An 18,123-nucleotide genomic window follows, 5' to 3' on the forward strand; every position below is an offset into this window, starting at 1 on the left:
AAATTTTCTTCAAAGCAACTTGCAATGCTAGTCTACCTACAACTACTTAGCCATTTGTACAGGTGAGTAATTCCACTGGAGCAATTGACAGTAAGCAGGTTGCTCAAAAGGGGGTGCGGTGGCATAGCAGGTTTGGCTGAGTCCCGCTCTCCGGTGGGACTGGGGTTTGAGTCCTGCTTGGGGTGCCTTATGACAGACTGGCATCCCATCCTGGGTGTGTCCCCTTGCACCCTGTGTTACTGGGTTTGGCTGTGGTTTGCCACTGGGTTTCAGGTTGTGTGTGTGTTGCTCAAGGGTACTACAGCCAGAAATATGATTCAAACCTGCAACCTTCAAATCCAAAGGCAACAGCTGTAACCACTACACTATCAGCTGTCTCACTGTGTAAAGTTCATTGTGTAAAATGCTAATAATGGAAGTCCAGCAAACTGTAAAACAGGGTAACTTTTAACAGTTTTATCTTGTGACCAACTATAACCAAAACTATGTGCCTTTCATTTAGCAGCAGCAACAGTGCAGAGCAGAAACCAAGACCGGTCACATTCCAGCTGGTCACAATGGTCCTCTGTGGAGACTGTCCTTTGTTTTGAACTCCCGCATTACAAACCTGAGAAAGCAGGACACTCATGCCAGAAACAAAGCAGCCTTTGATGCATCCACACAAATGGAGAGCAGGGAGCCCTCTGAGGGAGACAAAAGAAAAGGTTGCAGTCTGCAGAGGGACAAACTTCTTCCAAAGCTCTGCTGAAGCACTGCAGCCCTGCACTTGTATCACTTCATGGCCAGTGCCCCTTCCCCAGCTGTGGGGAGATCTTAGTCTGCTGAGGATTGTCCAGATTTGTTTCCATTGAAAACCAGTGCTGTGCTCGAATGATTAAATAAAAGCAAAGGCAGCAAACATTGCTTGATAAATTGTGTCGCATATAGATCACTTCGTATGGCTTTTTTGGACAAACTAAATATAAATGTGATCTTAAAATGATAAAAACATATTACTCTGTGTTGAACTGGCATCCTATACAGGGTGTACCCTAACTAGCCTTGCACCCTGTGCCTCTGGGATGACCTCTGGACTGCCATGACCCTGACTTGGACAAGTGGTTAACAAAACTGAGAGGTAAGTGATAATAAGATTGCTGAATGATGTAAATAAATGATCACTTTGTATGTGCATGTGTGTGTCTGTGTATAGAAGGGGTGGGGTGGGTCCTGCTCTCCAGTGGATCTGGGGTTCAAGTCCCGCCTGGGGTGCCTTGTGACAGACTGGTGTCCCGTCCTGGATGTGTACCCTCCCCTCCAGACTTGCGGCCTGTGTTGCTGGGTTAGGCTCTGGCTCCCCATGACCCCATATGGGACAAAGCAGTTTCAGATAGTGTGTGTGTGTGTATATATATATAAAAGATATGGTACATAATTTGATTTTTTAAATTATTTAGAACTCATTTTCAGCTAACTGACCTTAATTTAACCAGCTAATAAGATTAAGGGGTTGGGTAATTTGAGATGACAACTCAGTTCCCCATAATGACACAGGAAGCCCACACATTCAAATACTCCAAATTCCCTCCACTATAGTATGACTGCTAATTAAGAAAACTGGACTGAACATGCCTTCTGCAGGAAAAATGAACCCTTAAACAGACCCAGCATTCAATATGAAAGCTTTTCATTTACAAAGGAACAACTCTGAAGCATTTAAACAAGCTAGATGGACAAATGCAACACTGGAAGTACAGAATTTGTGTCAATGTGTATGTTTAAAACAGGGAACTACATTAACAAGCAATATTAACATGAGGATTCCTCATTCAAAAACATACTGATTAATGACAATACAGTTCTTCCTTAGAACAACAGACTATATGGGGAGGGCAATGTCTATTGCTCTGAAAATTCATTGCTCCCAACGTTTCATATACTGCACACATATGGATACACAATGTTTTATTGTATGAAAATGTAAATAAATATGCACTTGTGCATGTTTCTAAAAACAATGTAAGTCAATATAAACATTTTAAATTAAATAAAACTTTTTAAAAAACTTCCAGAGCTTCCCTATCAAATCAAGTTTTTCTTTCAACAAAAGCATTTTCCTTAACTGCTTGACTGCACATTTTTCACTGCTTTTCAACACTTTGGGAGACATTGTTAATTCAAAATAATGAGGAAAAAACACAATTGATAATGACACTACAAAACAGGGGCAAATAAGGGCCTGCATTGTAAACTTTGAGTGAGGGAGGCAATGATCTTGGGTGAAACAGTAGGCTTGCTGGGATTTGCTGATATGACCCACGGGCTGCTATAGCCCTGCACACATGGCTTTTGCAAATGTTTGTGAGCACACACCAGTATATGTGTACATGCATTTGTATGTGTGCATTTATTTCTACATTTTAAAATTGTTTTAAATGCCTGTTTTTGTGTGTTTTATTGTTTTTTATTTGAATTTTTTTAAACTTCAATATTTTTATTATGGGGGTGTGGTGGCGCAGTGGGTTGGACCGCAGTCCTGCTCTCCGGTGGGTCTGGGGTTCGAGTCCCGCTTGGGGTGCCTTGTGACGGACTGGCGGCCCGTCCTGGGTGTGTCCCCTTCCACCCTGTGTTGCCGGGTAGGCTTCAGTTCCCTGCGACCCCATCTGGGACAAGCGGTTCTGAAAGTGTGTGTGTGTGTGTGTATTTTTATTATTTTTTTTTTTTAAATTAAAAAATAATAGATTTTATCCATTGCAAGTTGTTCAGAAAACCCATTTTTTCAGTGTCTGTCGTTGACCGTACAAGAAGTTTATTAAAAAGATTCTGAAAATGCATGCTTTCTCTATTTTTTTTTTAAAGAATCTATTATATTTTTAAAGCTTGAATTTCATGAAGGTGATTCAAAGCCCAAGCCTTCCACTGTTTTCAAAACACTTTTAATACTTGTATAACTGGTATCATTTGTACTTTTTGGAAGTGTTTATTGTGACACCCATTTCATATGTGTAATACTGGGAAAACCCTTGACTCTATGGCACTTACTCCCACTTATTATTTACCAAATCTTGTATAATCAATCATATTACTTAGACTGTCATAACATGCTGAATGCTAAATTTAAAGCTTAAATTTTGTGCTGATTAAACCCAGCTCATTGTAGACAGATTCTGTTTTGAATCTGTGTTATTATCTGGTGTCACTATGGCCAGGGGACTGTTCATCACTTCTACAATGCACCAGAGAAAATAGCTGCTTTTGCAGGTTTTACAGGACTCTTGATTGTTTGTCTAAATTTCTTTGAAATAACTAATGTTTATGTCAGAAATAATTTTCTTTTCTTTGAGGTAGTTTCCCCTATTCTACATATTTTCATTGTAATCAAGCTCCAGGCTATGGGCCTATTACAAAATATGTGAACTGTTAGAAAACAGTACTTTCACATAGAGTTATGCCTGTATCTGGTATAACAATAATACAGCTTTTACTAATGGGAACAATTTTTTTATGGGTCAATGAACCAAAGGTGCTGGAACACTTTGGGAATTATTATTATTTTCTTTGTTTAGAGCAATGGTTCTGAATCTGGGGCACACAGAGCTCTTGGGGGTCAGAGGAAGGGCATCAAGGGTCCATAAAGCACAGGTTTGCTTTGAAAATAACACAGCCTAAATAAAAGTAATTAAATCATCATCTATGACATAAATCTACATGAAAGTAATGCGGTTCCAGCACAACAAACCAAGTGCAATATTTTCTCCCAATGTATTTATAAATGTTAATTTTTCTAGGAAAGGGTCCTTTCATCAAATTTCCTGTAGGGAAAGTTTTATTGTGCTGTTTACAAATGTCCCATAAAAATCCACTTTGTGGAAGAGTACTTAAAATACGATAAATGCATCTAAACACGAAAAGACAGGCTAGACATGCTTACAATACAAGATAAGTACTCTCATGGTTTGTTAGTGTCTCACATTCCGACGATCAAACCAAACATGAACTTAGAACAAGTAAATTGTACTGTTTCTATTTTTTATCTGTTATCTGCTACTGGTGCTAAGTTCCTTTTCATTTTCAAATAAGTTCTGAGAGTTTGTGGTGTCTTTACGTTCCATCACAGTAAGGTATACGTGACTAAGCCATGTGGATAAGTGAAAAACAAGTTCAGTAGACCGTCCAGCCCTGTTTACACAGAGAAATAATAGGATTGTTAACACGTGCCAATGGGAGGAATGTGCCGGTGGAATGCACAGGGATTTCTGCATCATAAGCACTAACAGCAAATCATAGAAAGGGACAGTCTGTCCACTAATGATCAATCTGCACTTCCCTTCTCTTCCTGTAGCAATGAAAGAAACCCCTACTGAGCACATAAAGCCATAAATGTATCCTGCAGCAGTAGAGAACATAACAAGAGAAGGATATACAGTATGAAACACAACTTGATCTTAATCTTGAACTTGATTTGCCAAGAGGAAGGGAAGTAATTACATGAAGTAAATAAAAATGGTTCAGTTCTATATTAATATCCTACATATAAAAGTAAAACAAGCTAAAACTTTCAGTTAAAAAAAAGTTGTGTGGCGGAAGAGCTGATCATTTAAGAAAAAAAATGACAAAACTAATTTCTCGCAAATTGAATTTGCTAGGTTTGATAGTGCTGTCCCCTTTTTCATTCCAGCAATGAGTACATTCTGATGGGATTGTAAAACCCAAGCCCAACCCTTAATATCATTAGATAACAGAGCACATAATTTTGACACTGTATTAAAACCTTTTCCTCCACTAGGCTTGCAAAACAGTTTAAGTGAATATATGTACTCTTAGCTATACCTGAAATCTCTCATGTGCAAAGGACAAGGCTATGAAATTTACTAGTGACAATATTCAAAAAAGGTGATGTAAAAAACACTTCAGACAACTTATTTGAATAATATATCATATATACCTCCTTTGGACTCACTTCACCCTGGATCTCATAAGTGCATGAGAAAGGTATAAGTGTTTAGGTTTCATTTTTAAATAACAATTTGTTGAATAATAGACAAACCCTTATGCAGCTATGCATGTGATGCACACTGATTCTTATAGTGGCAGTATGTGACAAATTAACTGTACTCTAAAATGACCTGTCTACATCCAAATCGCGGTTTCTGTTGATGTAATGCACTCTTTGTATTTTTTTCTCAAATGTACATCACTTTGAAGGAAAGCATCTACAAAATGAAAAGAGGAAAAAACTTAAAAGTAATTCTATACTGTAAAAATTCTGCCAAAGTCTCAAACACCTGTTCATAGCACCAGTGACACTGATCCTCACTTAGTGCTCTTGTGCAACTAGTGAGGAAGTGCTCCAATGATGCTCTTTTCAACCACAATAGGCATGATAGTGAATCAACTTTTCCCTGGAACTACAGGTTACAGACTAGGCTGCACATTATAACGTCTGGTACAAGAACTTATACTCTGCCTTCCAGAGTGTCTGCCCACAACATCTTTTTTTTCCCCAAGCTTTTCCCATCATTTGATGCTCCCTACTGTCGTATTCACTCTATCCTTGCCAATCATTCTTCCTTCCATGTTGTACTCCTGATTCTGTTTCTGCTTCCGATGAACCTTGTCATATCGCTGTGATGGAACATTTCCCGAACCAGCCCTCTCAGGTGTTACTGTCCAGAGCGAGGCAGAGCATCTAGAGCGAGGCAGAGCAAGGAGTCGAACACCGGTAACCGAGACAGCGTCTTTCGAAAGAATGGAGTCCCTGTTTGACGTAAGTTCCATCCTTAATGCATCATCTGACGGCACACCTGTGTGTTGTGTATCATGTAATATGTATTTCTTAGTTGCACCTGCTGACATCATTGAACATTTCATTTGCTCGAAATGCGTGACAAATAAGGCATCGGTGCCGAAGGTCCGTGATTTAGAAGAGCGCATTAAGAATTTGATTTCTATCTGAGAAACGGAGAGTTGGTTGGACTCGGTGTGTCCCGATGCCTCCGTAGTGTCAAACTCAGCATCGACACTTACAGGCTCCAGTACAGCTAATGAGAAGCTGGGTACCCCGAAGCGCTTTCATGGCGACTGGGTTACTGTTCGGATTACGTTGAATAAAGCAGAGCCTAAGCCTCGGGTTCTCTCAATCAAACCCAAAATAGATATTCGGCTCTAAGCAGTTTACCTAATAATAATAATAATAATAATAATAATAATAATAATAATAATAATAATAATGTGCTTATTTTGGGGGATTCGGCTATCCAAAATGTTAAGGTTCGGCGGCCTGGGGATCGAAGTGTAAAGGTGAAGTGTTTCCCACGCGCACGTGTGTCCGACATGGAGACTCCTGTCTGTTCTCTGGCCGATAATGCTGTGTCGACTATGATGATGAATGTTGGTGGTAATGACAATCATTACCAGCAGTGTTAAACAGCCGCCAAAACTCTCGATATAATCATGCCAATCTTTACAACAAATGGTATTAGCTTCAAGCGTACAGATTGTGTCAAGGATTTGGGTGTCCTGCTGGATGGAAAGCTGTCATTTCTATCGCATGTAAATGCTTTGACTAAGTCGTGCTTCCTTCAGTTAAGAAATATAGCTAAATTGCAGCAATTCCTGTGTAGACAAGATTCTGAGAAACTGGTTCATGCCTTTGTTACCAGCAGGCTGGATTACTGTAATGCTTTATTGTTGGGTTGTTTTACCTCATTTGAAGTTCTACAGATAGATTTCATGTCAAAACCCAATATAATTATATTCCTTATCTACTGTCCACCTGTACCGAACTCCTCTTTTCTCAAGGAATTTAGTAACTTTATAACCGATTTAGTCATTATTCATGACAAAATAATGATCCTGATGGGTGATTTCAGTATCCATATAGACGTGTCATCGGATGCTCTTGCTAATAGTTTCATGTCTCTCTTAAACTCTGTCAGTTTTACTCAAGTTGTTACCAGTCCTACTTATTCCCGTAACCATAGGCTCGATCTCATCGTAACATACGGGGTAGATGTTCATCATGTTAATATTATTCCTTTAAACGAGGCTATTTCCGATCATTACCTGTTAACCTTTGATCTATACCTGCTGGTGCCGTCCAACCACAGTAAGACCAAAGTCACGCGACATACTGATGAAAATACTACTGCTAAATTTGTTGATTATACCAGAAGCTCTGATTTTGGAACGAGCATAGATATTGATCAAATGGCTTTTGATTATAATTCGGTGGTAAAATTTGCCCTAGACTCTGTGGCTCCACCAAACACTAAACTTATTTAAACTGTACGAAACTCATCACGGTTCAACGAATCAACTCGTGCAATAAAGTTAGAATGTTATAAATTAGAGTGTAAATGGCGTTCAACTAAACTAAATGTTTATTATGTTGCTTGGTCCGACTGCTTAAAAAAAATATAAAAAAGCAATTTTTCATGCCAGATCCGAATACTACGCAAAGTTAATTAATGAAAATCAGAAGAACCCTCACTTCCAGTTAATACCATCGCTTACTTAACTGGTAAACACAAACAATGTATTTCTTCTACCACTATTAATGATGAATTTATGTCATTTTTCAATAATAGATTAGAGAATATCTGCAAATCCATAATGCCCTTTAGTTCAGTTTTATCCAGTATAAGCTTCTGACGATGATAATATTAGTTGTCCACACCATCTCAGTAGGTTCAACGAAATAACTGTAGAGGAAATGACCATGCTAATTCGCTCTATGAAAGGTACTACCTGTCCTTTAGACCTAATCCCCACTAAATTACTGAAAGCCGCAGTTTCCGTGCTTGCAGAACCTATTGTTAATATTGTTAATATGTCATTACTACATGGCTGTGTTCCAAAAGCTTTTAAAATCGCTGTTATTAGACCTCTACTAAAGAAATCAGATCTGGATTGTAATAACCCATGTAATTATAGACCCATCTCCAATCTACCATTCTTATCCAAAGTTTTAGAAAAGATCGTAGCTTCCCAGATTGCAAAGTATCTTAATCATCATAATATATTTGAAAAAATTCAGTCTGGTTTCCGCACTGGTCACAGCACTGAAATGGCGCTCACACGTGTTGTTAATGGTATTCTCACCTCTTCTGATGCTGGTCAGATCTCAATTCTTATGTTACTGGACTTAAGTACTGCATTCAACACTATAGACCATAGTATTCCACTGAGCAGACTTGAAAACCTGGTTGGCCTAAGAGATACCGTTCTGAAGTGGTTTGACTCTTATTTAGCTAACCGTGAACAATCTGTACTGAAATCTGATGACTGCACCCCCTCCATCTCAACTACGGTTCAGTATGGTGTGCCACAGGGCTCTGTGATGGGGCCATTACTGTTCTCACTCTATATGTTACCATTGGGTGACATTATTTGCAAACACAATGTGAATTTCCATTCGTATGCTGATAAGACACAGCTATATGTACCGTTTAAGCCCGATAATGATCCATCACGTGTGGTGTCTTTAGCAAATTGTTTTACCGGTATAAAATTCTGGATGAGTAAAATTTTTTTTTATCTCTACAAGCCAGGAAAACAGAGGTACTGGTGGTGGGTGGTGATGCCAAAACTCTTGACATAATCACGTCAATCTTTACAACAAATGGTATTACCTTCAAGAGTATGGATTGTGTGAAGGATTTGGGTATCCTGTTGGATGGGAAGCTGTCATTTCTATCGCATGTAAATGCTTTGATTAACTCGTGCTTCCTTCAGTTAAGAAACATAGCTAAATTACGGCGATTCCTATGTCGACAGGATGCTGAGAAACTGATTCATGCTTTTATTTCAAGCAGGCTGGACTATTGTAATGCGTTATTGTCGGGTTGTCTGTATCAGACTGTATCCAAGCTACAATTGGTACAAAATGCCGCTGCAAGAACTGTCATTAGAACTAGGAAGTACGACCATATAACACCGGTACTTAAACCGTTACATTGGCACCCGGTCGCATTTAGAGTTGATTATAAAATCCTACTTTTGACCAATAAGGCAGTACATGGCATTGCTCTGGCTTAGCTTTGTGAGATCACTGATTCTTATATCCCTGGATGATATCTTCATTCATTGGATGCAGGTTACTTTAAAGTACCTGTGATCAATAAGACCTCAGTAGGAGGTCGCGCCTTTAGTTACAGCGTACCTAAACTGTGGAATAGTCTACCAGTTACTGTTAAAAATGCCCCGTCTGTTTTTGTTTTCAAATCCAGACTAAAGACTTACATGTTCACTCAGGCATTCCACCTCGAAATGTAATTCCACTTGCCTTGGTTGTTTTTACCGCCTTTATAGATATGCATATTAAATTGACTTAAGTTACAAATTACTAACCCTGTTCTTTCTTCTTGTTGAGCACTACCACGCTACATAAGACCTGAGGAGGCTGGCCAGTGGTGACAGACCAATCCCATGCTGACTGAAGATGATGAGCAACTACCAAGATGTTCCATGCTGAGCTGGGGATTCAAGATACCATATAGCAACAATATCATTGTTACTTGTTAACTGGCTTAGAATTGTTACTTAATCTAGAATGCCCAGGAGGGGTGTGCAATCACTGGCTGTTGGACCCCCAGAGGTTTTTTCTCCTTCAACTTTCAACTGGGAGTTTTTGTTCCTTCCCTCCGTGGCCAGTAGGCATACCTATAAGCTCAATAAAAGTACTATATTATAGTAGTCATTAGTCAACTGTCTTCTTTGTTTCTTCTCTGATGTATTTGTTTTTCATGCCTTATGCCTGTGTTAAAGCGCTCTGTGTCACTACGTGAGAAGAGCGCTCTATAAAAATAAAAGGAATTGAACTGAATACTGTGTATTCAGGCTATGATGAAGCCAGAACTCCACTTGCTTCACTGAAGCCAGTATGCTCCACCTTCCTTGCCTATGTTACTGTAAACTCCTCCTCGAGGCTCCTAAAGGGTAACTTATGCTTGTTACTTTGCCTTTACAGGGCAATGCTCCTCAAGCTTTCAAAAACACAAAGCCACCTGAGGGGGTACACAGCTAATTTTCTCTTGAAAGCCACAACTGTCAATACTAGAACTTCAAACCATAAGCAGCCAGGAAGTTTGTGGCAGAATGACAGTTGTCTTAATCACCATTGTACCCCTCAAGCCACTACCAGATCACCTATCTAGGCTTTTCACTGGCTTCTTGAAGATGTATGAAATCAGTGCACTCCTTACACTAAAGCAAAATTCATCAGTAGACCTTCCTTTCCTCACTACCACACATGTGGTATTTGACAGCTAGAAACTCAGCCTAGAAAACGTGATAAGCTTCTCCAACCCCTGCAAAATCCACCAACATCCTGGGACAGACACTTTCCTCACTGTCAAGTTATCCATAAAGATTCTTGATACATGGACCTCTACTCTCAACCTTTGGCCATTATACCAGCATGTTCATTGCTATCACAAATAAGACAATAGTACATAAAAATACAGCCTTGTAATCATTCCCCTCTCCAGCCAATGTCACTCAGATGTTTTTTTTTCTCTTGATGTGACCCTTATAGTGAAACTACTATAGTATTCCAGAATGAGGTTCTTGAGGTTGCTGTAAAGCGCTTTCACTAGCTGGTGGTATTGAGCGCAAGCACTTGTATGGTCTAGTCCTAGTGTTGCCAAGTCTCCCTTTGTGCTCAGGAGCCTCTCTAATCAACTGTGTCACCAACCAGTATGTTCTAGGCACTATGGTACCCTGGAAATTCCTCCGTTTTGAACTGACATGTTGGGAGGCACAGTGGCGGTGCAGCGGGCTTGGACGGGTCTCCTGTGTGGTGGGTCTGGGGTTTGAACCCTGCTTGCAGTGCCTTGCGGCGGACTGGCGTCCCATCCAGTGCGTGTCCCCTCCCCCCTCAGCCCTGTGTTGTTGGATTAGGCTCCGGTTCGCTGTGACCCTGCTTGGGACAAGCGGCTGTAGACATTGTGTTGTGTGTCACTATATGCATTCTTGAGGATGTGCTGTTAGACTCTGAACGACAATGCAGAAGAATACCTTGCTCTCTTTACTGAGCAGAAGGATAACTGCACTAGTTGCTCATATCTGAGTTCTCCTCTTTAGGGATGCACAGCCATCAGAATACCTCCACTGCTGTGCAACAGTACCACTTCTTCACATCACCTTTGGAATCCTCCAGAGCCTAGATAACAGCTTTGGACAATGCTTGAAAACTTTGTAGGGTACTCCAATTAGACCTAAAGCTGAGCTAATTCTTTCCTTCCTCAGAGCCTCTCACCCTTCCAAACAAGCTCAACCTTATTTCCAGGTAACCAGTGCCTATAATTCTACTATACTGCTCCAGCTCCAGGTATCTGGCAGAATTGCTGTTGGAAGTTCAGAGGTAGCTATCAATGTCCTCCTTGATGCAGGGCAACTGACCATTGTGTTTCTGCCTTTTACACTGATTTATACTAAAATATCACTACATACCATTACAGTGGGCACAATTACTTTGTTAACATCAGTTACCGTAACACAACATAACAAGATAGTTTCCCTTCATTAATTATTGTACAATACTGTATGGCTATTTTATTATTAATACTGTCGTATGTCTGTCCATCTGTGCTCATTCATCTGTTCCTATATACTGTACCCTTAAATGCTCACAAACACAACATGTATAGATATGATGTACAGTGCTCATGTTTTAATTAAGCCTTTAATACAAAAATCAAAACAGAAATGACAAAACAAATTCATTGGAACAATGCAAATGAATTCACACTCAGTAAACAAACTGACAAGGTGTCTGACAGCATCATGTGACTGGACATGAGTTCAATTCCAAGTCAGTCTCTGTGGAACTTGCATTTTTTCCCTGTGTTCTCATGGGTTTTCTTCCAAAACAAGTATTTCAAATGAACGGGTGATGTGTGGAGGGGTGCGGTGGTGCAGTGGGTTGGACCACAGTCCTGCTCTTCTGGGGTTCGAATCCCCCTTGGGGTGCCTTGCGGCGGACTGGCGTCCCGTCCTGGGTGTGTCCCCTTCCCCCTCCGGCCTTACGCCCTGTGTTACCGGGTAGGCTCCGGTTCCCCGTGACCCTGTCTGGGACAAGCGGTTCTGAAAATGTGTGTGTGTGGTGATGTGTGTGTGTTTGTGCATGTACGTTAGTGTGTGTTGAGTGTATGCTCTGATAGGTTGCTCTGCTGTATAGATGGGTGAATGATTGTCATAAGTTTACTGTAGTTTATATAGCACCATAAGTCACCTTGGAGAAAGGCGCCAACAAAATGCTACATAATTTATATGTCCATTCGAAGACAAGTGTGCGATAAATGAATAAATGTAAATATGACTGTACTGATACTCAGCTGAGAGGCACACAAAATCACAGTTCAGTCCTCGTGAACTCAAAGAAAGCCTAATAAGTCAAAATAGATGACACTCTTGTAAAGGGCATATCTCGGGGATATTTGTACCACTAGTATTCAGTTTTAGTACACATTTTTTCAGGAGACCACAGGTTTGGCTGTTTGATCTCCAAGTGCTGCAACATTTAGAGGTATGGTTGGAGCAGGGACTTCACAACCAGGTGCCCTACCTGACATCAACCCTCACCATTTGTCTGGTCTTAGGGCTAGCACTCACTAACCAGTGGCTGAGGCTGCAGGCAAATCCGTGTCACCAATTCACCAGAAACTGAAACATGTCTTTGGATTGTGGGAGTAAATTAGAGCACCTGAAGGGAACCCACGCAAACACAGGGGGAAAACGCAAACCCAAGAGACACTGAGCAGGGATCGAACACACATTCTCTTGCACCACCCATGCACTGGGAGCCAGAAAGCCTACTCACTATACCAGTGTGCTGCCTTTGGAAATGACTGTACTAAAAGTAGATATTTCATATTTCAAAATTATTTTCTGTTAAATTTAATTCTGCAATAATTTGAACCCAATTAGTTTTTTGTTAAAAATTAATAGTTATTTGCACAATCTAACAAGCTATGAAACTAGATTCAATTTAAATGCCAGATCTTTGCCAATATTTTATATTGGAACAACTCACCTTACCGAGAGTTTGGGTGGGAAATCGGTCTATTGTAAATAGATGAATTGTGGGAGAAATGTGAAATGTAACTGTTCAACCACTGGGGAGACTTAGGGGGAAAATAAGGGGGTGACTGTGTTTGCTATTGAGAGGAGAAGAATGAGAAAGAATTTGGTGCTATTGCAGTAGAGTTGCCATCAGAATAAGAGTAAATACAGAGTTTTTCATCAGGGACAGCACAACCAAGTGTCTGCCAGGAGAATGAGAACTGAAACAAAATTTTCATATGGTGGCAATGCAACTAACTAGAGAAACAAAAAACTTTTTTGAAGTCAATCACCCTCTTCTGCTTGCCCCCTTCTGTAATAACCTATTCCAACTCTCTTCTCTATTCTTTCCTCCTTTATCGACACTCATTCTCCTTTCTACACAGCACTTTTCCAGACTCCTCACTATCTACACCTTTGTGTTTCCACTAACCCTTCATTTTATAATAAATAATACATTTGACATGTTTTATAATGAATATCTACTATATGCTTACTAATAAATATTACTATATATTTACAATACATTATAGAAAGTACATATTAATCTTTCTGTTGAATTTAATGTGTAAGCTTACTAAAGCTGTTTACACATCCCTCTGACCACAGGGTTTTCCAGCAAACAAGAGTCACTTAAAAAAGTGGCAGCTCAAGGGAACTTCATGACACCTGTCACAAATCTTTAATCTCTGACAGCTAATTGCACATCATGGATTTTATTAACCCTCATTTAGTCCCTTTGTTTAAAAAAGAAATAATTGAGTGCCAAGTGATTCATAATCCAATTATAGGACTGTGCCTTACAGTCCAGAGAGGAAAACTGCATTCAAATGGCTAGGATCTATTAGAAATGGACACACAATGACCACCGTCACATTCTCTACACTAAAACAGTAATGCTGCTGTAGCATATGATTCTTACTATTTAAAAAATACTAATTAATACATAATACAATTTACCAATTGTGAACTGCAAATTTCTACTGGTTAAACATTTACACTTATATACCATTTGTATAATTGTATACCATCTATACAGCTGAATGTGTCTAATTATGTAGCTGTATCAAGTGACATGACATTAATCCTTTATCCAAATTTTGAAAAATCTGTTATATTAAAATTATTTAAAACACAGGTACATGATAAACTGAAATCCTGCTCAGCTACTTTGCAAATAATAATAATAATTAATAGAGTGAAGGTCTGTCAAATAGAAAAGGAAATACTGTTGAGCCTCAACACTTGGCGACACAAACTTTTTTCCATTGGCACGTACCCTTCAGGGTGCACCATCCTCGGTCCTTCTCAGCACGTCCGTCTTACTGAACAAGTCCAAATGTACCCCCAGTAACAGCGTCGCTTTAAAGCCCCTGCTTTCTGCACAGCAGCAGACATAAAATTAGAAACAGGCTGGATCTTTACTTGCCTCTATCTTTAACCTGCTGTGAGATACTCAGCATTCCTTCTGTGATTTTCAGACCCAGGACATGTTGCCCCTCCAATCAGAGTACAGCTCCAATGACAAGACCCCTGGCGCCCACCCAGCACTCAGCATACGTCGTCCTACAAGTCTATCAGCCAGTCTCAAGGAGCAATGCAGAATGTGGGACTTCCATCTTATTACACTCTGGAAATATTATATGAGAAAAGAAATCATCACTCATTGTGGAAATATGTATACTTCTATTTCAGCTTTGGCAATGATTTAAACATGCCTTGATAATTTTTAATTGTCAGCCTTAACCCTGTCTATAAATTCACCCAAAAGTGACCAAACTGCACTTTGGCACAAATGAAAACCTTAGACAACAACCTTTATCTGTCACCTCAGCTTGTACAAATACCTTCAACCAGGAGAGTGAATTCTGCATATGTGCTTCTACTTCTATTTTTACCCCCCTGGGGGAAGCATGGGTATGTCAATTCACATCCTGTTGATTGATATGGCACTGGATCAAGTTCAACAGAGAGCACATCTGCCTTAAATAGGGTTTCACCTGTACAACTGTTGTATTTTCAAATTCACACTGTTAGGCTAATCAGCTGTTCAGCAGATGTTTGGACTGAATGCAGCTGACAGAATTTACTTTGTTCACTTGTTGATTTATATTCCTTAATACCTTCACTAAAACAATTCAGACACATGTGAGCGGCTTTCCTTTTTGTCGCACTTACTACTTTGACAAATAATATTGATCTATTATCAATAATCACATGGTGGTCCAGAGCCAACCCTGGAAGCACATAGTGGGAGGCAAGGTACACCTTTGAAAGGGACTCCTGTTGCAGTACATAATTTTTTTTTACTACCTTCAATTTAAAATTAATTTAAAATGACTGAAAAAAAAGTCTTCCCCACAACCTTACATTCAATTTCAGTTGCTGACCAATTTGCTAAACATAAACCTAACCAACTTTATTACCTGCAAAAGATAATGAAAGCTTAATAATACAATTATTTACAGTACTGTGCAAAAGTCTTAGGCACTTAGATATTTCACAAAAATGTTTGTTTTAGACAATTATTTAATGTCTTCTGCATTAGTGTCAATGGGAAAGAGCATATTTTAGATTTCAAAGCATTCGTTTGGCAAAAAGTTATAGTATTACAGTAAGGGTTTTGTATGTGGTTAAAGAAAGAAAGTACACACACAGTCTGAAACCATTTATCCCAAGTGGGGCTGAGGCGAACCGGAGCCTAACCCAGCAACAGAGGGCGCAAGGCTGGATGGGGAGGGGACACACCCAGGACAGGATGCCAGTCCATCACAAGGCACCCCAAGCAGGACTCAAACCCCAGACCCACCAGCAAGTGGGACCCGGCCAAGCCCGCCACGCCAAGCAGTTGTTGATGATGGATGGTTACTATGCTTTGTAGGAAATGTATTAATTAATGGCATTATTTTTGGAAGCATTCTCACTTTACAGCTTTTTTCCTAAGTGTCTAAATCTTTTGCAGAGTACTATATTTACAATTAAAGTTCAATGAAAATTTCGGATACAGCTACAACTAAAAATATTCAGTGTCACGACCAAACCCACACCTTAACCAGCAGCACCTGGCTCCAGTTGAGCATCTCATTTCAATTGGAACACTTAGCTCTAAAAACCTCCACTCGACCACTTCCCAGTTGTGGAATCTCACTTGAGACAACTGTCCCCTCTATGCTCACAAACCTTCCTTGCTTTGCTGATCCCAAGTTCTGTCACTCATCATACCCTAGTTATGACCACTTGTGTTCTGCCTTGACCATGACATTGGATCCTCGCTTCTGCTATGTTTGTTGTCTGATTGACCTACCATTTCCCTGTTTTTGACCATGAGAACAAGGCTGATCCCTTAATACAGAATAAACGATCCTACATTTGGGTCTAGCCTCCTCCATGTCCTCTGTTCCGCATGACAGAAGATTCCGCCTACAACATGGACCCAGCAGAGATTGAACCAGTGCAGCAGGTCGTCTCTGCCCCCGGAGCAGCCCTTGGAGCCTATGAGCAGATGCTGAAACAACTATCCAGCTCCCTACAGGAGTTCCTACGTCTGTTCTGACAGAAAGAGAAACCAAAGACTAAAATGACACAGGCTCCTGTGTCAGATCCCGCGTCATAACCAGGCATCGTCCCCATCCCAGCAACACTCCTGGCTGGCCACACCCAAACCCATGGCAACCCGGAACAATGTAAAGGTTTTCTGCTTCAGTGTGAACTGGTGTTCTCAAGTTGGCCACAGGTCTATCATACTGATGCCAGCTGGATAACTTACTTAGTGCCGCTACTGATGGGCCCCATCCTAGCCTGGGCTACAGCTGTTTGGAGGTGCTGCAAACCCAAATCAGACAAACATTTTAGGATGAAGTTTGAGGCTGTTTTTTAAACACCCCTCTGCTGGTAAGACTGCAAACCATCGCCTGCTGACCCTGCATCCTCGCTGCAGCCACACAGTTCAATCCAGCAACACTACTAACATGCTTCGTCCAGGGTCTGAATACCTCTTTCCAAGCAGAGCTCGCTTACTGGGGCAAAGACTGGACCCTGGACAAGTACATATAGAACGCCACTGCCCTGAACAACCTGGCCCATGAGTGCCTGCAACATTCCTGGGCGACTGCAAAGGACCCTGGCTATCTCTTTGATGCCCTGACACCCTTGCGGATCGGTCAAGGATGCGTGACCCCCCTACTGAGAGACAGCAATGCCTCCAAGAGGGCCTTTGCCTCTACTGCCGCAGTTCAAGCTACTTCTGAGCAACTGAGAGGCCAACCACAGGAGCCCCCCCAAATGCAACCTTTGGCGAGTGACCCCTTCCATCTGGCCACACAACAAACCATTCTGATTGTCCTGTCTTGGGGAGGGGGAGCCAACCAGATAATCGTGCGTGTTTGTAGACCCCAGAGCGGTCAGCGGCTTCATGGACATCAATTTTGTGAACTAGCACAACATTCCCACACGGAACTGTGGGATTACGAAACAGTGTACTTCATGGAGAAAGGCTGAGAAGGGCATAGTGGATTCCCGTACCAACGTACTAGGGCTTCAGGTAGGGGCCTGCCACAAGGAGGCTCTCTCCTTTTTTCTTAAGTCCCCCGACAACCTAATTATCATGGGATACAGCTGGCTGGTCCTACACAACCCTGTGTGCTCCTGGAACACAGGAGAGCTGGTTTCCTGGGGAGAGCAGTGCTTGTCCCTACTCTGTAGAACCACCTCTATCAAGAGCCATGGGTCCACACAGCTTCTGGCTCTGCCGAGAGAGTAAGGCCCGAGCATCCGCCCTGCCTCCACACCAGCCGTGTGTACTGTGTGTACCGTGTGACCGAAGCCTTAGCCTCAGGCATCATTCAACCTTCGACCTTGCCGGCCTCTGCGGGCTTCTTTTTTGTAGGGTGGAAAAAAAGACAGCAGGCTGCGTCCTTGGATTGATTACCGTTGTCTCAATGATGTCACTGTGAAATACCTCCATCCCTTGCATATGATCACGGCGGCGCTGGAACAGGTCCACGGAGTGCGAGTTTTTATCAAATTGGACCTATGTAGAACATACAACCTGATCCACATCCGGGAGGGGGACGAGTGGAA

At 41.1% G+C, this 18,123-nt stretch overlaps 1 protein-coding gene across 13 annotated transcripts in view; it reads right to left on the minus strand.

Annotated features, from left to right (window-relative positions):
* dtna (dystrobrevin, alpha) overlaps window positions 1–18,123 on the minus strand; it is a 105,474-nt gene that overhangs the window by 78,285 nt on the left and 9,066 nt on the right. For 4 of the 13 annotated variants that reach the window (XM_018750901.2, XM_018750903.2, XM_018750897.2 and 1 more), the window contains exon 1: window positions 14,324–14,618. The exons of 3 other annotated variants lie outside the window; for them this stretch is intronic. In XM_018750901.2, the coding sequence (XP_018606417.1) occupies window positions 14,324–14,340 (17 nt within the window). In that variant the 5' untranslated portion in view covers window positions 14,341–14,618. Of the gene's footprint in view, window positions 1–14,323; window positions 14,619–18,123 lie in introns of those variants that run through there. 6 more of the 13 variants (XM_018750911.2, XM_018750909.2, XM_018750908.1 and 3 more) reach the window with 2 other exon arrangements.

Source organism: Scleropages formosus, chromosome 16 (genome assembly GCF_900964775.1).
Source record: "Scleropages formosus chromosome 16, fSclFor1.1, whole genome shotgun sequence".
Classification (NCBI taxonomy): Eukaryota; Metazoa; Chordata; class Actinopteri; order Osteoglossiformes; family Osteoglossidae; genus Scleropages; species Scleropages formosus.